General features: G+C 44.7%; 1 protein-coding gene across 1 annotated transcript in view; it reads right to left on the bottom strand.

Moving 5' to 3' along the window:
* Positions 1-19,243, bottom strand: part of Rrp5 (Ribosomal RNA Processing 5) — a 118,800-nt gene extending 99,557 nt beyond the window's left edge. The window contains exons 1-6 of the mRNA XM_050194252.2: positions 19,177-19,243; positions 18,246-18,354; positions 15,607-15,897; positions 8,793-8,960; positions 8,502-8,735; positions 5,910-5,975 (exon numbers count right to left, since the gene is read on the bottom strand). Coding sequence (XP_050050209.2) covers positions 5,910-5,975; positions 8,502-8,735; positions 8,793-8,960; positions 15,607-15,897; positions 18,246-18,335 — 849 coding nt within the window. The 5' untranslated portion in view covers positions 18,336-18,354; positions 19,177-19,243. The remainder of the gene's footprint in view (positions 1-5,909; positions 5,976-8,501; positions 8,736-8,792; positions 8,961-15,606; positions 15,898-18,245; positions 18,355-19,176) is intronic.
* Between the last annotated feature and the right edge of the window lie 4,404 nt (positions 19,244-23,647).

Genomic DNA, 23,647 nt, shown 5'->3' with positions numbered 1-23,647 from the left:
AAACTGTAATGTAAAAGTCCATCGAAAGGTGGGATGTGGTTGAATTTATTTTAGCTGCTTGTGGAACACTCAAATGCAGTTCGCAGAACCTCTGGTCTATAAGAAGACAAACTTGGCAGTGCAGACATCACCAGTTCAGCCTCCTATGCTCAGACAACGATCAAGTGTCATCTACACTTTCTTGTGGACCACATAACAGACCGGAAGGCCTTTCATGTTCTTGAAGCAGCGTGATGATCTGCTCGTTCCCACAACGAACAGCCACAGCATGCACAAGCCATTCATATTTACAGTAAACCAAACTGAGACACGCATTTTGCTAATTTTTTCTCCATGGCATGCAATCTCCAGATGCAATCTTTTGTTTGGCAGCATCTGCCAAAACAGTGCCATTTCGTCAGCACTGAATATTTCAAATGATACAAGTGATTGTGGCCCCGGTAGAAAAAGTGCTCATGCAGGGGCATGGCTAGGGTTGCCAATTGCTCTGACTTTTCAGTAAATGTCAAGCCAGAGTCCTGATTTGACCCAGTGAGGACGGCCAAATGACTTTTGCTTTTTTTCTCCCTTTCTGGACAAGAACAATAAATAAACCCAATTTCCTTTTTATAATGCCTGACAGCTCATTTGAACATTTTACTTTGTTGTGTTCTGTTGCATTACCATAAACATAAAGGCAGTTTCGTGCTTGTAGTGTTCTGTGTTCTAGTTCTGTTGCAGGGACTAACCGTTCACAGCACCTCCATCCGTATTGGTAGCCGTGTTAGTCAGGCAGCTATACTGTACCTTTCTTGTTGTAAGCCGAGACGGTGGGACTAAAAAATTTTTCACAACTTTGTTGCACGTATGAGCTAAGGCTCCTGGCACTGACGGGGTCAGTCGTCACCAGCCGCACCCCACCCTCTCTTAAAAGGGTCCTTTACCAGGCCCAATAGCCAATTTTGCTTACATTGTGAAGGAGGAGGAGCAGATATTAATGAAGGCAAAGGAGGAGAGCTCGGCCTGGAGGGCGTGCGTCTAGCCTGCTACTCCTCACTGGGTAAGGGAAAGTGGGAGATACAGGGAAAGGCAGGTGGAAGGTGATTATGATACGGTACAATGAGCTAATATATACACACTACACACAGGAGTAATCTTTTTAAATGTTACATGCCCTCTAGAGAGCAGTCTAGTGCAAGTATTTTTCAAATTGGTTCATTAACAGCAAAGATATAAATACACTTGAGCCTCATTATAATAAAGTTGAAGGGGGAGCAGAAATTACTTTGTTATATCGATTACTGCTAGAGGTGTGCGAATATAGTCGCCGACTGATTTTTCAGACTCCAAAAATTCGGACATGCTCGATTATTCGGTCTGCTTCGCGGCATCACCATTCTCCCGATAGACCATAATGTATAACTGCTGAAAGTTCGGACACCTTACAACCTCACTTCTGATTTTTCGGACACTCCTTGAGGCAACTCGATCGAGAGCACCATGCACCAACTCTGACTGGTGCATGGTTCGACCTGCTGAACGCCATTTTTGTTTTAAACAGAGCCTGCTTGCTGCCCCACGAAGTGGTGCTACTGCAAATATCCGCTCATCATCATCGTTTCTGCTTAGTTCGATAGAGTGGCTACAGCAATTCCGGTCTCAGCTTAGTAAGCCATGTCAAGACAATCCAGCAGCTGATTTTTTTCTTCGCGCACGACGCTGCGAGTAGGCCACATTTTTTCGTTTGTGCGACTGGTGTCGGCATGGTGGTGTTTGCTTTGTGTGCTGTGTCGAGGTTTCGGTGATCCAACGCGGCATACGGAAACATCGCGTCAAGTGTCTAATGGCACCGACAGTGCCCGCGCAGACTGCACTGGGGAATGACGGCAAGCGGGTGCCGGAAGGCCTATGATTTGTCGCGTTCCGTTGTGCTCCCTACTGACACCGAAAATGTTCTGCGGAGACCTGCGCAGTGGTTGCATTGCGATTCCGGAGATCACATCATTTGACAGTTTCACAGATGCTGACACTGCTGTACTGACATGAGCAGAACTCGACGACGGCGAGATCATTCGTCAGGTTTCTGCTGCACCGCCAGACGATGACTCCGAGTCAGAAGATGACGCACCATGTGCTACGCTGCCATCGCATACAGAGCGTGTACAAGCAGTTACTGTGCTTTCAGCCGCCTGTAGTGACCGTACGACCTTCTCCGAGATTCAGGCTTATCTGATTGAGCGTAAATGGAACAGCATGCAACGGTGCATTCACGATTTCTTTAAGCCTACTGCCGAGCCCGAATAACTGTGTGGAAATAAAGGATTTCATTTTTTCCTAATCTGCTTTTTCGGACACCTGTTTATTCGGACATTTCCGCAGTCCCCGTGAGGTTCCAATAAATGGTCGACGACTGTAATTGAAACTTCAATATTAGATTCAAACCATTTGGTATTTAATTCTATTTGAGACACTTTAACTATTCGAAATATCATGACTCCCCAAAAATGCTGTTGTCGGTAAAGCCCCCCAAACTTCGTAAAGTAGAGACATGCTTTGAAGAGTGCCGCCTCCTCCTTGTGCACCCTGGCCAAGGCCAACACCACATCACTATTGGCCTAATGGCACCACGTTAGCCCTCACGCTGGCTTCGTTTGTTGACAGTTGCACTCCACCATCATTTTCGCTTGAGAAGTGTCTACACAGGCTTGGAGCACATGTTTGCGCTGCTGCTTTTCCGTGTTGCTTTGGTTTGCGACACCTTGAATTTAGTTTTGTGGCAAGTGCAATGTCGCTTCGCTCCGCAGCATTTTCCCTCACCAGGACCTGGTGCGCCTTCGGATGCCAAAACATTCTCAGCAAAGGCAAGAATCCCTTCTTGATACTGTCCGGTAAGCATGACGGGTTAAGAAGGAAAAAATAGATTCATCGAATTGGAGGGAGAACTTCATACCAACATCCTCCACAAGACTATGCAACGTAAGTTGCGAGACTCTCATAGTATAGTACGTGTCATGCTTGCATAATTTGTTGCAGGTCATAACGTAGTAGATATTGCACAGTTCACTGAGCATGTTGCCATTTGTCTGCACACTTTAACACGATTCCTACGTGACATTTACTTGTTTATATAAAGCAATACGTGGCCGCATTTGGTGCACGTACCATATTTAGTCTATTCTAACGTGCCCTCGATTGTAACGCGCATCCATTTTCAGTGACCCAGAAAAGGAAAAAAAAAAAAAAAAACACCCTTGATTGTAACAAGCATACGTTTGCTGTGACCTAAAGAAAGAAAAGTCCTTTACAGTACCGCACACCTCATTCTTTCAAACAGAAATACAACTTTCTCTCTTTTGGAAAAACAGATTTACTCCCAATACACTAAAGTTACGATAAATAAAAAAAGTTGCAGTTTCGCCCAAAAGGCGAAGCATCGATTGCGATAGCAAATTAGTATACAGCTATACAAAAAGTAAAGATTGTTGTTTTAAAGGCCCTATAAAATTTTAAACATGCGATTACTAACTAAATTAACAAGCAGGGTGTCACGCTCGCACAAGCAAACATGAACACGTTTCACGCAATGACCGTAGAAACTCTTTATCAGGGGTAGCATGAACAAGTGAATCATGGAGCGAATTACCTTTGTGCAGCCTCTCGCTTCAACGCTAAGGGACAAGAGCACAGTGCGGTGCACCTAGATGTGTAGACACTCCATCGCAAATCACTTTCAAGATAGGCTCTGCACGGCCATGCCGTACGTAGCAGCCACCGTAGTACTGTAGAATGCACCTCCTGTATGCACAAGTCCCGCACGAGAAGTTTCGAGAACTCCGAACGAAGTCATGCGGCCTGATTTCCGTCTGTCTCCGCAGACGTGATCACTTTCCTTTTAATTATGGCATCGTGATGAAGTCAGCATGTCTTCGCAGTCGGCACTTCGATGCTGATAGCGCAAACGCACAAAAAGGGAAGACAGACAGTGCAACACATAAGTTTCTCACTATAACAACTAGAGAGAAACCTTGTGCCAGCATCTATGGGAGTTTCCTAAGGGACGCTGTGACATCAAGGGAACGACGGTATATGTGTCTGTGAGGCTTGTGTTGCAAGAGGCTTCGTCTAAAATGTGCATATGGCTACACAAATACAGTCGGCGACTAATTTTCCGGACTCCGAAAATTCGGACATGCTCGATTATTCGGTCTGCTTCGTGGCACCGCCATTCTCCCCATAGGCCATAATGTATAACAACTGCTGGAAGTTCGGACACCTCGCAACCTCTCGTCTGATTTTTCGGACACTCCTTGAGCCAACTCGATCGAGAGCACCATGCACCGACTCTGACCGGTGCATGGTTCAACTTGCTGAACGCCATTTTTGTTTTGAACGGAGCCTCCTTGCTGCCCTACGAAGTGGCGCTACTGCAAATCCCCGCTCATCATCATCGTTTCTGCGTGCTTCAATAGAGTGGTTCTACAGCAGTTCCGGTTTCAGCTTAGTAAGCCATGTCAAGAGAATCCAGCAGATGATTTGTTTCTTCACATACGACGTTGCGAGTAGGCCACGTTTCTCGTTTGTGCGACTGGTGTCGGCACGGTGGTGTTTGCTTTGTGTGCTGTGTCGAGGTTTCGGTGATCCAACGCGGCATACAAAACATCGCGTCAAGTGTCTACTGACACCAACAGTGCTCACGCAGACTGCGCTGGGGAATGCCGGCAAGCGGGTGCCAGGAGGCCTAAGATTTGTCGCCTTCCGATGTGCTCCCTACCGATGCGGAAAATGTTCTGCCGAGACCTGCGCAGTGGTTGCACTGCAATTCCGGACACCGTCTCATTTGACAGTTTCACAGGTGCTGACACTGCTGTACTGACATGAGCAGAACTCGACGACGGCGAGACCATTCGTCAGGTTTCTGCTGCACCGCCGGACGATGACCGAGTCGGAAGATGACGCACCATGTGCTACGCTGCCGTCGCATGTGGAGCGTGTACAAGCAGTGACTGTGCTTTCAGCCGCCTATAGGGACCACACGACCCTCTCCGAGATTCAGGCTTATCTGATTGCGCGTAAACGGAACAGCGTGCAACGGTGCATTCACGATTTATTCAAGCCTACTGCCGAGCCCGAATAAGTGCATGGAAATATAGGATTTCATTTCCCCCCCCTTAATCTCCTTTTTCGGACACCTGTTTATTCGGACATTTTCGCAGTCCCCGTGAGGTCCGAATAAACTGTCGGCGACTGTATATGAAAACTTGCACGGACGCAAATGGTCAAATTACAAGCGGCTGCTTGTGTAAGCACCTCTCAAATCGCACAATGTGCAACCAAGAGCGACGCATCACCGAAGCAGAGCAGTGTCATATTCTGTATAAAATCCAAGTCTCATAAGACCTTATCACGCTCGGCGCACTGTTTGCTTTGAATGTGAGTGAAAGCGCGTGAAGGTAAGCTGAGAAAAATGGTGAATTGATGAGCACCATCTTTCCTGTGAGCAAGGGGAAAGAGGGCGAGAGGAGCGAGCTCACGTCAACGCAATTAGGCACGTGCGAGAGGAGTGGGGGGCAGGTTGGTGCACATCTCCTTTTATAGCATTTCGGAAAATTCTGCGGCTCCTTTCCATGAAAGAAAAACCGATCGGCAACTGTACTTATTTGCACAAAAGGTTGAATTTCAATACAACGAAATTTCAATATAACAAAGCAAATTGCTGATTTTATCTACTTCATTATATCGAGGTTTAGCTGTATTTCGCGCCCCCAATCATTCAGACATTTTGTCTGTCACCATCGAGTCCGAATGATCAGTGAACAACTATACATGTATATAGTAGCACAACTTGCCATACCTAGTAAGGTTCGTACAGTACTGTGCAGAAAAGGTGCAGAATGTTTAGAAAGCACAACAAATAGATGCAAATACATCACCTCGATTACAGTAACCTCTGCACGGAAACCAGGCAGAACGTAGTCCAAGCTGAAGTCCTCAAGTTCCTGGACAAACATAGTTGAGGCACGACCAAACGTCAGAATTCTTATAAACTGCTTACAATGTAGACTGTACACTTTATATATACTGTACTGATTTATTTTATTTCGTTTTCTTTTATTAAGGAATCTACAGCATGTTCAAAAAAATTGGACTTGCAAACCACTCACATTGTAGTTTGCACTAGGACATCGATAACGCAAAATTTATTGCCCAAAGCTTATTCCAAAAGTTCAGACAATGATACAACTGACACACCTACTCACGTATCCCCTTCTACCCTCATTTCTCTTTTAAGCTAAACAAAGGCATGAGATGCAGCTTCTTTTTACTGCATCGTAATATTGAGCCTACATTCCCTGGCCTGACCAGCACAGAAAGTATGTGCTGAAACTGGCTATAAGTACATCAAATGTTGATTTAATAAATTTATCATGTTGCTGTCAAACCATTTCATCATCCTCAGTACTACTACCCCCCCCATAGGGCAAAGAAAAAGAAAACGACCACTATCACAGCATTTCTCGAACTGCAGACAATCCAAACCCCAGCAAACTGGCTTATTTAGCGATGCATTTCGAGTCACACAGTAGTACCAGTGAATGCACTGTGTTCTGCGTAACAAGCTGAAATACCTGTAATATATATTGTGAGCTCATAGGTGTCTCTACAGCACACAGACCTGCTAAGAGCACAAGAGCGCATGATATTCAATATTTTCATTATTTCAACACATGGGGTGTTACATAACAATGTTGTCGAAATGCACGGAGTGTAGTCAGAGAAGCGCTTGTATGCTGAAAAATGAAAACATTGCCTACCATCACCACTAGGATTCAAACTTATGTCCTTGCAACAATGTCTAACCACTGCACGATAAACATTCACTCTTGGCATTTTGTGCTAGTTTTAGCACCCCACAGTGATTCTAATAATGGCTGTGCCTGGGCATGTATGTATTTTGGGGGACAACAGGCAATTCTGAGATGAACAAAGATGGCACTGTGCACAGCAAAGGGGCCCTCTAGAAGATGGCGTGTCAGCTGTGAGAGCCTCCTGCTGTTGCAGTAAATGATTTGAAAGTAGGAAGAATTGCAGAAGTCTGCCGTTTATTTTTATTTTATTTATTTTTTTTGAATCAGTTAAGTAATGTAACGTTGCACTGCAGTTTTGCTTGAACGAAACCCCAACACATTGTATGCGGTAGAACCTCGTTGACACGTTACCGCTATCTACGTTCTCCCAGCGCCGTCTGCAATCGAGACCACAAAAAATTACCCCATAGAGTTAGGGTAATTTTTTACCAGTTCATACATTCCCAGAAAACAAAAATTTTCAGCACCAACGTTCAGTACATCGCCAAACTGCGATCGTATAATACGTTTTCCGGTCGCTAGATCCCATGTAAACAAGAAAATGCACGAGGTGCGCGCGATCAATAACAGTATATAGCTGCCTGCCGTGGCAGCATCACTGCAATACTCACCTGCCCATCTTACGTAAAAACGCCGGCGCGCACTCGGTTTCTCACTTCGGTACCAGCAAACCTTTGGGGTTGTCGCACAGCTATTACCGCCAATCCTATTGCGATGCAATAAGCATCTTCGCCTAACTGTTTCAAAGATAGCCAAAGCGTAGCGCACGCTTTTAATAGGCAATAACCGAAATGCGCCGCCGTTCCTTGCTGCAGACTCCGATCGTATATGTTTTGCGGCCGTTAGATGCCGTGTGAACAAGAAAAGGCGCGAGGCACGCGCTATCGAAAACAGTATATAGCCGCCTGTCTCAAGTGAAAATGACGGCACGTGCAGTTTCTTATTCCGGTACCAACAAATCTCCGCCCAGGTCGTCGCATGCCGCATTCCCACCTATCACCGCCAAACCTACTGCTATAGGCATATACACATGAGAGCTGACACTAGCAGTAACTGTCAGATTTCCTTCATTGACAAGTGATCATCATGGAATGAAAACATTACCCACTTCCATCTGCACTTTCCACAATTCAGGGTATAGGAAGTGCCCTTAAACAACTTTTTCCATTCCCATTTGATACTGACAAGCACACGCAAAGGCCTCTAATTCCCTCTTAAAAAATTTATTGTAAGCCTCAAATTCACATGCTATTTCTATCATCTGTGATGTCAAAAGCAGCAGACATTGGTGCAGTTTGTACTCCAAATGTGCACCTCTGCACTCGTCGTATTATTATAAGCGCTTTGAAAAGCGTTTCATTTCTGTGTTGTCCTCTATTACAGGGCGGTACAAAGACGCAAAGGTTCCTCAGCACTATAAGAAATTTGGTGGATTTCTAGGCCAGCAGATTTGGCAACTATTGAATTAAAAGTTCCCTAGAAATGTGCAGAACAGGCTCCTAGTCTGAGCTATTTTTCTCTGAACCCACTCAAAAATTTCCTGCCAGAGAATGTGCAGGTGTCTATAGCATAACACAAAAAAAAAAGAAATCACATACAGGCACAGTCATTGCAAATGTGCCTTGTGACAGAGATGGGTTGCAATTATTTACATACCACGGGTGCATTGACAATGGAAGGTCGTGCTGTCAATTGCAATGCTCGGCCACCTCCAGTATCAGCCAGAACCGCACATTGGACCAGTTGGCCAACAGCCAGTGCATGACCTGCATTGCACTGCTTGATGAATGTAGTTGCTTCAGCACGAGACAAGAAGGCAGTGACTCCATCCACTCCACAATCCATGGTGTAACCATGGTCCTCTATGCTTGATACTGCTGCCTGTAGTACCTGCAACATAAGATCCCAGTCAGGAATGCTAGGCAAGCAAATCGTAGTGCCTCCTACCATTCCTTTCTGTAGTATTGACGGTGTCATCGAGGCATTCACTGCAGCCGGATCCAAGGAAAGGTCGATAGAGACCTTGGAAGATCCCCATTCTACTGGAGCAGCAGCAATAACTTTACAGACTACAGTTTGGCCTTCTTGAAACAGCCTTGGCAGGGGAAGTATTTCCTGTTGAGAATTGTAAAAACAAACAATGCAGTAAGCAGCCAAGTCACAGCAGTCTACAGAATTATCTAAGACAAACTTACTATATTTCACATGTGCCCAACTCTAAGTACTACATAAATCACTATACAAAGCCTTCCCTATTATTCATCCTTGCCTTAGGCAGCCCGCATGATCATGACACATATTCAGTATATTGTGCTCAAAATAGAATGCTTTGGCTAAAAGGCCTTAGCTACTTTACACTGAAGGTATTACCTGTATATTACCAGTAGTTTATCATAAAATACTTATACTTGGTGTGAATGTTCATGTTTGGTGTTTGCTTAACATTTTCCTTCTCCAGGCTTGGGCATTGTAAACAGACAAGCCCGGTGCAGAGATCACACAGTGATGATCGTGTCTGCAAAGTATTACAGCAATGCATGCCTCAAATACAGACAAAAAGTTAAATGAAGCATCCACGCCATTTTTTCTCAGAGGAGTCACTCTCCCCACCAGCAGCCACAACATCACAGCAGACATCTGGAACATACAAGTAGCCACAAGCAACATAATCTAGGGCATTTCTGCAAAGCAGAGCGCATGCAATATCACTGCCAGAAATGCATCATACAACAAAAAAGGCAGATTAAAAAAAAGAATGCCAGGGTCACATTGGCTTTTGCCTCCAAAAGGGGGACGGCAGTGAAGGAATATCACTTGCAGGCATCGGTTGAGACAATTGGAGAGAGCCTCTCCTGCGGGCAGGGTAGCTCACCTCCCTGCCCCATCAGGTCAAAACATTTCATTTTCCTTTTACCTCCACTATAGCTAAACCTCCTTCAAAAATGTTACAGTCAGACGCTCCCTAGACAGCACTTTACGACTTCCAGTGCTCGAGAGGAAGCTTTAGCTAGGGGGCTTCTATCCAAATACATAGCAACAAAAAAATTGTTTTTCTCAGCAACCACTGCACAGATTTTGATGAGGTTTGTTGTATCTAAAGGAATAAGTTGAGATCTAGTGACTGTAGGAAGCAATTTTTTTAATTTAGGCCATCAATTTTTTAAAAGAATTCTTAAACATTGCTAAATTTCAAAAAACCCCCAAGAGAAAGCTTTAGCTCGAGGGCTCCTACATAAATAAATACATAGGAAAGGAGAAAAAACTTTTCTCAGCAACCACTGCACCAAATTTGATGAGGTTTGTTGCATTTAAAAGGAAAATTCAAAATCTAGTGACTGTTGAAAGGGAATTTTGATTTAGGCCATGAAATTTTCAATAAATATTGCTGAAAATTGCAAATTTTCAGAAAACGAAACTAGTAAATTTAGAACTATGTACCCAGCAATGAAATATGATATCACAATTCTGTAATTTGTATCTGATAGTCCACCTAAAGCGGACAAAACGGACATATTACACATGGCTTTCAAATATACCACCATTATGTGAGTAGGAATTTTCGCAAAACATATGTAAACACCGTAAAAAATTCATCCAAGATATAAATTGATAAATCAATTTTGTCCCCTTTGGATGCTTTAATGGATGCAGTGTACAAAACTGGAATATGTGTTCTTGCTGCAGAGCTACAAATTTGTAAACGTCTTGCTACTATATTTTTTTTTTTTCAAACTTACAAATTTTTCTGCAAAACCCTCATAAACAGCATAGAAACTTCATGTAAGCTGCAAGTTCACACATCAAATTTGTCTCCTTGAGATGATTTAAAAGATGTAGTTTACAGAACTGGCATATTTGTTTTTGGTGCAAAGTCGTGAACTTGTAAAACTTTGTGCTTCGTTTTTTTTTTTTTTTTTAATTTAGTCGAACCTCGATATATCGTACAGTGCGGTGATCACGAAATAATTCGATATAGCCAGAATTCAATACATAAAATCATGTAAAATATGCGTCAAAAACTTCTGCAAATCAATCAATGAACCAAGGGTGCGATCGGGGATTGTTCGGAGTGTGCGTTCAGTTACGCTGCACACAATTGGCCTAGGCTGCGCCAACTTCGTCAGCCATGAGCACGCGGTCGACTGTGCCGCATGCAATTAGCCTAGGCAGTGCCGATTTCGTCAGCCACGCGAAGTCAGCGCAGCCAAGGCCAATCATGTGCGGTGCAACCGAACCTGCGCTCCACACAATGATCCCCGATCATGCCCTAATCGTGGCGCAGTAAATACTTATATAAAGCAAGCTTGAAGCTTCACACAAAGTATTTATTTATTTGGTTGAAAGTACTGTAGCAGTGCAGCCTGCTTCTTATTGGCAGCCGCGTGCTTACACACAGAGTCCTCAAGATAGTCTAAACGATCCACAAGCAATAGACCAGTGCACAGCATCAGTGCTTGCGGGATCAATCTCGGCATCATCTTCGTTTGGCCACTACTTCTGCTGCAATCTCCACGTTCGTCAATCGAAGCAATTGAAGGTGTCTATGAGTGAGCCATTATCCCTCAAGAGAAAAGTTTATAACAGCTGTGTCTTACCAGTACTCACGTACGGGGCAGAAACCTGGAGGCTTACAAAAAGGGTTCTGAGGACGACGCAACGAGCTATGGAAAGAAGAATGATAGGTGTAACGTTAAGGGATAAGAAAAGAGCAGATTGGGCGAGGGAACAAACGCGAGTTAATGATATCTTAGTTGAAATCAAGAAAAAGAAATGGGCATGGGCAGGACACGTAATGAGGAGGGAAGATAACCGATGGTCATTAAGAGTTACGGAATGGATTCCAATGGAAGGGAAGCGTAGCAGAGGGCGGCAGAAAGTTAGGTGGGCGGACGAGATTAAGAAGTTTGCAGGGACAACATGGCCACAATTAGTACATGACCGGGGTAGTTGGAGACGTATGGGAGAGGCCTTTGCCCTGCAGTGGGCTTAACCAGGCTCATGATGATGATGATGAGTGAGCCCAGTAAGCATGCGCTGTCACGCGTCTTTGCGGATGCAAACTTCCAGTCCTCACGAGGCGCAGCAGGCACAGAGCATGGCACTGAGGAGGAGTCGGTACGGCAAATGCAATGCGTCGATGACGTTGTCAAACTAGCCACGGCCGTGCTAAATGGGCAATGCACGCGCTCATTCTTACGGCCTGCACGCCTGACGAGGGAACAAAAGGGTGCATTCTTGATGGCTGGTTGCCCCATTCGCCGAGTAGTGGCGCTTCGACCCAACCCTAAAAGAAAACCGCTCGCGTACCCGCCCTCGCCTGGTAACTCTACCGCGGCCTCGGGAGCCTGGAGTTTGGGAAGCCTTTTCTGCTGGGCCACGAGTTCTTGTGCCTTGTCGTTACTGCCGTATTGTTCGGTCTCTTATTTCGGATCCTCCGGAGATCTTGCGCCTTGTATATTTCCCACCAATTAGGTCATACAGCGGTTCTCGCATACATAGAGCTGTAAGGGGGCCGGTAAAGTACAGGGTGTCGACTTCAATCTGCGCCTCGGGCAGAAGCTTGGCAGTTCTGTCAACCAAGTAGACGAGGCTGTTTGCACCCGTTAGCTGGCCTTCGTTCACCAGGTCAGCCTTTACAATCACGGTGTTGCACCCTGTGTCCTGCAACACTGAGACTTCTCTCCCTCCTAGGGTCCCGGAAGCAACCAGAAGGGCCTTGGCAAGAAATTTTGGCTGCGTCGCCATTATTGCGTTGATGCTTAAACACACTTAATGGTGTTCCACTAAACAGAGTTAAAAAAACAAAAAACAAATGATAGCATATGTATGGCCGGGCAGCAGCAGCAAGTCCATAAAGCGTGAAGTTGATGGCAGAGCTTTACCGAAGAACGCTGGCAAGCCGATCTCGTTGCGGTGGATGCGATTGCTGGGCTGGGCTTCCCGGGAGTCTAGGTCTGACGTCTTTCCTCGAGCAGGTTGAGCTAACTTGAGGGGAACTACCGTGAGTTTCGTTGTAGACGTTCATTTGTCGTTGTTTACGTCAACTAGTAACTCGCAGTTCAGACGCGGCTAGGCGGCCCAGGCGAGACAGGATGGCACTAGCTCTTTGACGCTTTTCAGCAGATTGTAGGCTCAGCTTCTAGACTGCCTAGCTCGGTCTAAAACCTACGTTTAAATAACTTCTCCTTTCCTTAGTTCCCTGTGTTGGGGAACGGCAGATATTGGTGACGATCCAATCAAGTTCACCCAATTGTATTCTATCTCCTCCCAAAGTCTTGGCCGCGCCCCTTTTAATTAGGGGCGAGGGAACAGGTGATTTCCTCCTGCTGTTAGAGGTAGCGCACTGGTATTGCACCACACACGCACAACCTTGAGTCCATGGCGGGCCTCTATTGTTCATTCACAAGCACAGGAGAAACGACGGCAGCCGGCCATACAGTGCTGTTGGCACACATACACTGTCAGAAATTCGTGGACACAGGATTGCACAGAGACACCACACATTTCGGAATATTCGCACCGCTGCCTTCTTAGCAAGCTTCTCAATGTAAGCGCGGGACAGAGAATACACAGGGGTTCCTACAAAAAGCCGTCGGGGCGTCACCGTCGCACCAACAACAAAAAGACAATAATCTATAAATCTGCGTTCTACTTCTTTCGACCACTTGCCAGAGTGGCCGGCAATAACCGTCTTGCTCGCCGGTTCCTATTCCTACAACCTTTTGGCGACCGTTGATCGGTGCTTCGCCAAATCGAATGGTGCCGCACCATGACAGCGATCATCGTTTGCTGTGGCTAGAAAACAAGTTCAATGTATACATAAGAAATGTACAGTTATATTCAGTCACCTCAGGCAACGGTGCACTCAAAGAAAAGACATTTCAAGCCTTGCTCTTCACAACCTCCAGTCCACTGTGAAAACAACACGCTTCTTGCTGAAGAAAGGTGTCACTTATGTGCTGACAAAGAAATTAGATAGTGATCCAATTTAGGCACTTTTCGCAAGAATTCGACAAATGTGCAGCGGCAACGATCAACTGGATGCCAGGGCTGTTACGGCTGCCCTTGATCGGATTGTGAAGGCCAAACCATTAAGCCCGAAGGAAGCCGAGACGCCTGATATTGATGCTGAACAAGTGGTTCCCACACTATCTGAAAAGTTTCACGAGCTTCACGACACACGTCCGGTTCAGTCAGCTGAACTGGCCAGGGTTAGGTTACAGTGCCCTGAACTAGTGGCGGTGAAAGACAGGAACTAGCCCCGAAGCGCAGGCAGTAAGAAAGAGCGCACACATCGCCCCTCTAGCCTGGCCGTGAACTAGCCAAGCCATCGCATGTACACGCTGCTACGTTCAAATGGCGCCCTCGGCGTGATTGATATGTGCAGCTATAGTGCGCAGCAGTCGGGAACATCCATCATGCCACTGCTATTTTCAAGGGTGTTGCAGGAAAGCTCACCGCCTGACAACAGAGCGCACATGGTCTTCTGGGGTGGCAAGTTCGATATATCCATTTTACGTCGGACCCCGTTCGAAATAAAAAATTTAAAATTAGTATGATTTTCCAGGTGATATAGAAAGTGTTCGATATACGCAATAATTCAATATATCCGTGTACGATATATCGAGGTTTGACTGTACTTCACAATTTATGGCAATCTTTGAGAAAAAGAAAGGTACTAAATCTAAATTCTGCTTCATAGAGTTGCTAGAATTGATATTTCTCTCTTAAATGCAACAAATTCCATTAAAACCAGCCCGGCAGTTGCCTCATAAAAGCCTTTCTTCGTTTTACATGTATTTAAATAGGAAAGTCGGAGTTGGCCTTGAGCTAAAGCTTCCTCTTTTCCAAAACCAAAATTTGGTTATTGTACAGGCTCTAATGTCACTATATCAGACTGTCTCCAATACTTTCCAAAAAAATTGTTGGCTCGACCATTTTACCAGATTTCAGCAAACGTGTACCGGTTTAGAAACTTTAATCTGCCACAGTGCAATAGCCACTTGGCTGTTCAGCTACCAATGCTGGAGATGCAAACCTCATATTCAGCACAATACTGTGTGTTGAACAGTCCAGACAAAGCTTCGCCATATGCAGCACACAAAACACTTCATTAAAACAGTGTATGTGTACTGAGGTCAGGGTGCATTTGGAATCTGCTGCTGGAATGTTGTGCTGCAATGATGAGGGCAGGCAGCAAGCTGCAGACAGAATGCAATACACACAGCAGGAACAGGTTTCTTTGTTCTAACTGTAACACAAGATGTGTCCCAAGGGCAACATACTGAAATTATCACGTGATGCTCATTCTAACGAAATTTCTTTTCATGTCCAAGTAAACAACTGAACAATCCTGCAGCACAGGCAGAAATGACGCCACAAAACTATGTGACCTCCTTCACATTCCCCCATCAATGAAAGCCTAATATGCTACACTTGTTACAGAGCGGTCGATTGCACCTTACACAACTGCTTGATTATGGATAGACAAGAGCATTTTAATAGGAGTTTCTTCCCACTAAAATCTTATTGCAAATGATAATGAAGAAGCCTCTCATGGCAACTATGTCTACTGCTGTGCAGAAGTTAACTTCCTAATTGGGCTAGTTTGTGCATCTTTTACATGATGTCTGTGCTTAGGCTGTTCATGTAAAATTCATGTAAACACTCCTTTACATTGCTTTTTTAGTGTTAAACCCCATCAATCAACCAATCACTATATCTATCAATCAATCTAGTTTCTATAATGAAAAAGCCTCACTGTGGTTTGATCCTGGACCCCTTGGGCAAACTGGCGCAGCAGGAGGCTGTACGGCTGCGAGATGTTAGTCAGGGATACACGGCCTGTGATGGCCCCTGGGAGGGACACACGCAGACCAAACTCTTGCACCTGCTGCAGGCGGCCCAACACCACCAAGCCCTCAGCCAGCAGACGAATTGTCAATGGCTCCACAACCACTGATGAAGACTCATCCTCCTGAGCCTCGCCTTCCTCAGACTTCTTCTTTTTTCGTTTACGGTTGCGCTTTTTCGGCAAGTCGCTGTCACGGGCCTGCAAGCAGTTTTTCTAATTAGTCCACAGCACTGTCACATTTACCAATCACAATAAGAATGGAAAAAATGAGAGGCCAAAATGAACGGCTTTTCAGTATAAGAAATAAAGTGAAATAAAATGAGGAAATATGCGACAGGTGAAGACAGAACCAAAACCATTCATGCAAAATCGCAATAACATGCAATGCATAGGCAATGACAAGCCGACAACCAAAACACCACTAACTGGTGCTACACTCTCAGGGTTATGGCAGCAAGTACTCATAATCCTCTGGGAAAGGCCTAGCACTGTCATGGTTAAGCAACATATTTACACAGTATTAACTGCACACAAAAAAGACGGTTTCAGGCATCATCATAGCTGAATTACTTCTATGTGTGACATGTAGTGGGAATGGGTTTCAGCCTAACCAATGATTTTTTTTTGTTGCAATGGCAATTATATGGACTCTCCAGGCGAATTTTCACCATCGGCGTCACCATGAGGTTCTGTATAAAGTGCAAGAGCTATAAGATTCTATCACTCCCCGCATGCCGTGTGCTGTGGAAGCGAGGGGAAGCATGCAATGGTGAGCTGAGAAGGATGGTGGCTTTATGCACGCACAATGTTGGAGGTCACATGATCAAATGTGCGGAAGGAGAGGGGGGAGGTGAGCAGGCATCTCCCCTTTAGCCTAGCCGTGCACCACCAATGTCCTATATTGGACGTAATCTCCAATGGGTGCAAAGACTTGGTGAGCCAAGATGGCTGGTGGCTTCATGTGCGCTGTCCTCGCACGTGCTTAGTGCTGGAGGGCGTGTAATCTTAAGTTTCAAACTTTTAAAGACACACTGAACAGAGAGGCAGTATAAGCGTTTAATCCCCTCTGTTTTCTCTCATTACTCCAGTGTTGCAACAAGTGTTCATGGTCATCCAGAGAGAACTTGTGTTTGCCTGTGCGTGCACGACATCATGCTTGCTAATTTAATTAATAAGCAAATGTTTATGCAATTTATACGGCCAATAAAACTACAAACCTTACTTCATGTAATACTTTGCTATCATTATCACTGATTCACCTTTCAGGTGAAATTGACACTTTTTATTTATTTATTTTTAAAGTATGTTCAGAACAAAAAGAAAAGAGACAGTGGTGCACCTAACCAAAATTTTAAATACGAATAGCTTATTTTTTGTTATTGTATTTACATTCAGTTTCGCACTTTGCTACTTGCAAGCTAATTATTACAGAATGCATGAAGAATCATGCAAACGGTAGCTCTTTACAGACTGCTTAAAATGACAGCTCTTGAGCAAACTAAGCCTGAAATGCACAGCTCTTGAGGCAACCTTGGTATAAAAGGTCGCTTTGCATTGAAGGAGGCACTGCACAGTCTTCCTTTTGCACAATAAGTTGCAATGACTAAATTAGGAAACGTACGGTTTTCTAGCCCACTTGCTTATCAAGCATATCAACCAATGTGAAGTTGGGTTCTCTTTCTTTCGTAGCAATAACTGTTTGGGTTCCATGTCCCAAAACTGCACCATGGCTATTGGGCTGCACTACGGACTATATATTTCTACTACTAACTTCATTACAAGTTGCAAAATCTCGAAAATGTGTTTCACTCTTTAATACCACTGTCACACAAAAGTCTTTTGAGCAAAAAGACTTCTCCCGAAAAAGAGTTTCACTCACAGACACACAACAGGGAGCGAGCTCTTCTTCAGAAGCAATCGTCGATCTCTTTTACGGCCAAAAAGGAGTAGCCTCGAAACCAGTGGGCGCCATCAATTATCATATATTAAAAAAATCTAAGCAAATGCATATTTTTCTGTCGCCTAGCTAGGCTCATCGTAAAAAATAATTTTGCATCTCACAGAAGGTGTAGCAAACCCAGTAATGCTCACTTTCTTCTGTACCCTCGTAAGCAGGTCGAACGCTTTCTAAAGTACAATAAACCTTTACATTAACGTTTCTTAATCTGGTCTTGTTAAACTTATTTGAAAACTATGTAATAGAATAAGTTTTCACTTTATATTTCATGATAAATCAGTTTAGTTTGGCCAATCTTGTTTAAAACGCTAGTGCCACACTTTCCCTATAGCGTGTCCAGAAGGAAACACCTTTTTAAGAAGAGATTGTCAGTGCCGTGTGTGTGCTGCACAACACCTCTTCAATAAAAAGTATTTCAACATGGTAAAAGACCGCTTACGTAAAAGAGCGTTTGCGTACTCTTGTGACAGAGGTATACAAGATATCATTTTTCAAAGAAAGGAACACAAACATTTGTCCATAAATTGATCGATCTGTGTGGTAAAGTATTAGGCCAACACTTAAGTGAACATAAACTATGTTTGTTCACCTTGAACAGGTCATCCTTCTCGAGAGTAGATCTTTTCACAGAGGAAATAGTTCTCTGCTCTTCACCACGGGGCAATTCACCATCATCCATGTTTTCCAGCACCTTGCTCCTGTACACGAAGGCCACAATAGCACAGAGACTATTATCATCAAGCAGAAATTGGCAATCTAATGTTACTTCTCAGTTAACCCTCTTATGTCCCACAACAATGGTACTGTGCTACTAAGCATGAAGCCACCATTTCAATTCCCGGCTGCGACAACAGCGTTGCTAATGGGGACCAGAACAAAAAAAAAAACACGTTATTAATAGTTTTGGATGCACGAAAACGGGGCAAAGGTGTAAGTCGAACTTATATACCGATATGTCGTGTTATACCTTGGTCACACGGGCACCTTCGATAGCGATCGAAGTTCTCGACCGCGATCTAGAAATTCGATCCCAATCGGGCTGGGTCGCGATCAAAAGTGCCTCGCGTGATAGGGGGTATTAGATGCAGAGCTAAAAAAAAACAAAAGGGAGAGAGGATACAGACAGGCGTCACTCCGAGTGTACGTGTGTCACACGTGCACTCAGTGGTCTTTGAAAGCCATCGGTGTTAATTTGTTGTCGTTCGTGAAAACGAAAAGCCGACACTGTCAGGCGGATCCACATCTCGGTGCAGCTGCGATCGCTGTTCAAGGACGCTAGTAGTCACGACGACCACTTCGACTGAGCTTCGGACACTGCCTTAACACATCGTGATCGCTTCAGCATGTGTTGACACGAATAAGCAGCACAAGGCAGAGTGAATCTATCCGCATGCACTGCACTTTAATAGATGAATCCTTGATCCACTAGCACTGTTGACAATAGTCGCAGCACAAACCAAGCACGAAATGCACACGCACAGCTAAGTGACGACAACTACGTCTAAAATAACGTATACTACCTTTTTCAAACCATCCACGGCAGGACAACCACGCTGCACGCACGCGGCAATTGTGCCGTAAAAAAAACAGCGACACGTTGCCAGACCAAAAGCTGATAGCGCTAACTTTATCCTAGCTGTTTTTATTCACCAAACCTTTTTTTTTTACAAAATATGCAGAAATAATTGCTGCTGTAGCTTTGTAGAGTAAAATTAAATTGCAAAGTTTTATTTTCCATTACTATAAAAAGACCTAGGTCGTGGGCTATTTTGCCCCGAGAACGAACTACAGGGGCGCTGCGAGCGCCGCTCGCGTGACGTCAGGGCACGGACTCGCGCCTGTCGTCTGCTACAGTTCGGGCGGCGTCCGGGCGCTTTGTGCGGTGTTTTCGTTTGTTCGCCCTCGTTCTCTCTGCTTGTATACTTATGGCGGCTGTCTCAAATATATTTTACGACGTCTTCATTTGCGAAAATTTATTCAAAGAGCTTATTTCTTAGACGACAATGCAGCTCTCAAAGGTAACGCTACAGTGCCAGCCGAAGGAGCGCAGACCAGCCCATTGTGGGTTTTTCATGCGTGGATCGACAACCGCAAAAACATAGCATATAAGAATCCAGTTATGATACCATGCCTGCCTCGGTGCAGCAAGTATGTCACAAACGCTGGCTATATACGACTTCTACAACAGTTACCTTGATTTTAATACGTACGCCAAAACAGGTTTGCTCACGACGAGTAGTTCATACAGTATAATATCAAATTTTTGCATTTTTCACAGAAACGCTCGGCTGTAAAACGAGGACTTAATTAACACTGCAGTTTAGATTCTACAAGCACCACTTGCTTTTTTAACTGCTTCTCAAAATTAGGCGGTTCTTCATTTGCTTATTTTAAGCGGCGGTAATTTAATTGAAGTAAAGCTAATGAAGGCTTACAGCTATTTACAGAATACAAAACGAATGTACCACTATATATTCTCTTTTCCGTGCTACAAGTTCAACTCACTTAATTGAGAAATTTACTCGTACTTAATTGTTGCTTGAGGTATATACATGACGAATCTATTTGGTGAACTGACACAGGCTGCTCGGCCTAACTTTTTTTTTTTTTTTTGTGAAATATGCCTGTTGGACCGCATGGCTGCAGCCAGAAAGAAGTCGATGCGTCAATCATTAGTAGTATGGGACATATTGAAGATATATTATAGTTCTCCTGTGGAGGATCAAAAATCAAGTGAAATATGTAAGGCTTGTTTGTTTTCTTTATGAATGCTTGCGATTGGATTGGATTGGAGCAAACTTTGTTTGTGCCTGCAGCTGGGCGAGGTTCTCTTTTATGTACCGACGAAGCGAATAGTTCTCCGCTTGTATAATTAAACAACGCTGGATCGAGACATGGTGTTAAGGTGCTTGAATTTTCCTTTCTAAGCTGCGCTGTATAGTAGCTCGACAATGCTTTAGCAATTCCAATTGGCGCTGTAAAAATGCTTTGATTTTAATTCGAAGTTGTAGTGAACTGATATGGGTTTCGCGAACAAAGCGTGCCTCGCCATACCGACAGAGTATACCGTTGCGTGATCAGGGGTGTACCATAGTGTCGATAAAGCTGGCTACTTATAGGTGCCCTGGAGATCCTGCGCCGCTTCGGACCTTTATTATAATCTCAGGTGCTCTACTCTCTGAGGACTCCGTTTGCCGGTTGCATAAAATCCAATCTATCGTCGCAACGAGAAAGCGGCCCGCGTACACGTACCAGCCAGAACCTTGCCAAAATGGGCACTCGCATGCATGCAGTGAGACACGTGTGCAATTTTATGTCCAACTACGCGCCCAAGGAATTAACTGTTCACGTACTATTCTCCCCACCCAGAAGTTTTGTGTCATTTGGCTTCGCGGCTTTACGTGCCTGCCTGGCAATGCGCGGAGATCGACGTACCCCATTTTGCTCGACGGGAAACCGATCGAGCAGACGCGCCAAACCCCGGGGAGGAAGCACGAACAAATGTGAGGCTTTGAAACAGGAAGCTGATCGAAGACAGCATAACAATTCATGAATGAAACATTAACGAAACTAATTTCAGAGGCTGAAGTCGAAGTACGTTGGGGATAAGGAATTGACAGCAAGCAGACAAGTTTACGTAATAAAGAAACGATGAAGGTACTATATAACTCCAGATAGCACAATGAATTTTCTGAATTGTGGGAGCGGCTGCGGGGTATCTACCAACCGGGAAAACCGAGAATTCTCAGGGATTTTGGATCTGGAAGAACTCAGGGAAAACTCTAGGGAATTTGTGCTTCCAGAAAAAATTAGCTGTTTTTTTTTTTTGTTTCTTTTTAAAAGGGGAACGAAAGTCGCCCTACAGCTGGCTCGAGTAAATGAGGGGAATCGATTGTCTTTGACGCCGTCGTCGGCTGGAGAGAGAGCTAGAGTAAAACATCTTTATTAATAATATTTGAATGGCGAGAGCATGCAGTATGGAAGGTACCCTCAATACAGGGTCCCTAAGATGATTCCGGCGATGTTTCGAGCCCGTTATATCACAGCTCGGAGGACCTCGGGAGGTCCGTCGCGGAGGGCGCATCGTCCCACAGCTCTTTGTTGCGTAGGGGGTAAAGGAGAGTTGGCAAGGGAGGAAAGAGGTTCGCAGTGCACTCAATCGTGACGTGGAAGATTGGTGGGCGAACTGCCACAGCCAGGGCAACGATCTGCATAACAGTGTGGGTAGAATTTATTGAGAGAGACAAGATGTGGGGGAGTTGCCAGTTTACAGTAAACGATCCGGACGCCCGATTTTTGTGAAATGCCCGCGATAATGCGGACGATTTCGCGGCGTGCACCACAACGTTTGTAATTTCAGATGCAAGAACCCTTCGCCGACCGATTTTCCTGACTTTTTGCCGCGACCGCAGGTCCGAAGCAGCATTAATCAAAGCCAACACCGCCGTTTTGATTATCTCGCCGCCTCGAACCAGCGCTCTCGCACGCAGATCCGCTGACCGCCGTAGCCTGACCACCGAGGCAACGCTAAGCTTAGCTGCTTCGACGTTCGCTATTAAGGTTCTTGCCGTTCGGTGCCGTGTTTTTCATTGAAAGAATTCGCCGCTGTCAGTAATGGCACCGACTCCGCCTCTGTAATCCTCGCGATTGGCTTCGAAGCTTGGAAAGCATCGCGCGTTGCATAATGCGGGTTCCCGAAGGGCAGCTTCGCCTCTGCACAAGGACGTTACGCGGTGAAGCTTAACAAGCGTGGGAAGGGGCAATTGTCACGGGACACAGTACGTATTCCATATAATACGTACTCCATTCCAAATTCTATTATACACGCGTGCACCCGGTACCTCCTGTCACAGTACGAGCACCTATATGTCTAATACATGTACCGACAGGCCTTCAGAGCTTTTTCGGACGTGCCTATGAGGATTTGATCCCTTAAAGGCAGTAAAAGACATGCAATTTCATTTTTTTTTTTTTTCGGATTGCCCGATTTGATTTTTCGGACGTTTTGTGGCCCCTAGGGAGTTAGAAAAATCGGACGTTGACTGTACAACTGACCAATTGAGGATTCTTCAAATGGTCCGTGGGGCGAACGCGCGCAGAACTACGAGGACAAGAACAGAATTAAATGACCGTCGCATTGAGGAATGATCAGGAAAGGAACTGTGCCGCCTCTTCTTTGAAGGAGCTTGAGCTCAAAAAGCAAAGTGTTGGCTGACGCAAGGATGCAGGTGACCCTCATCCAAACCAAAATAAACTCTTGAACGCAGTGAAACACAAAACGGACGTATTGTGCGTGGCCGGTTAAGAGTATGTGAGGACAGTTGAGGTTGACTTTCCAACTGCTGAGAAAATCTCAGTTAATTGTGACAAAGTTCGGGCCTAATACCAATGATCTTGCCATCACTTGATAGAAATAGCTCATTTTCGAAAATATTTGCTTCTGTATGCATCTCTCTTCATTCGTATTTGTAAATGTTCGACTCGATTTGCAATGGGCTTTATCATCTTTCTTTTTTGAAGATATTTTATTTGCTGTGCATTTTACTATCCCCTACCTTCAGTTTTTTATTTTGAATAAAATAAACACTACTCCTTAATATTCAAATTGGATTACTTTTTTTTTTCTTTAAGATGCTTATACTTGAGAGTGACAGAATCGATCGGGCGATATGGTGTCAGCCCGTCTTGACATAAAGTTCTGCGTCGCTCAGGGAAAACCTGGAAAACTATGGGAATTTGAAAATGTCAACTTGGTAGACACCCTAGAGCTGATAAAAAAATGAGTGGCATTCAAAATTATAATAGGAAAGATTGAGGAAGGAGAATGGGGTCTCGGTCACACACGCAGACTGAAAGATAGAACCCAAAACATTCATGCAAAATCGCAATCTCATATGATGCACAGGCAACCTTTTGGCATTGGAAGGAACAAGGTGTATGCAAAGATGAGCAGGGTAATGTCATCATCAATTTCAACTATATAATGAATAC

This window comes from Dermacentor andersoni, chromosome 1 (assembly GCF_023375885.2).
Source record: "Dermacentor andersoni chromosome 1, qqDerAnde1_hic_scaffold, whole genome shotgun sequence".
Classification (NCBI taxonomy): Eukaryota; Metazoa; Arthropoda; class Arachnida; order Ixodida; family Ixodidae; genus Dermacentor; species Dermacentor andersoni.
Note: the sequence above shows the minus strand (reverse complement) of the source record. Positions and strands in the feature narration are given on the sequence as shown.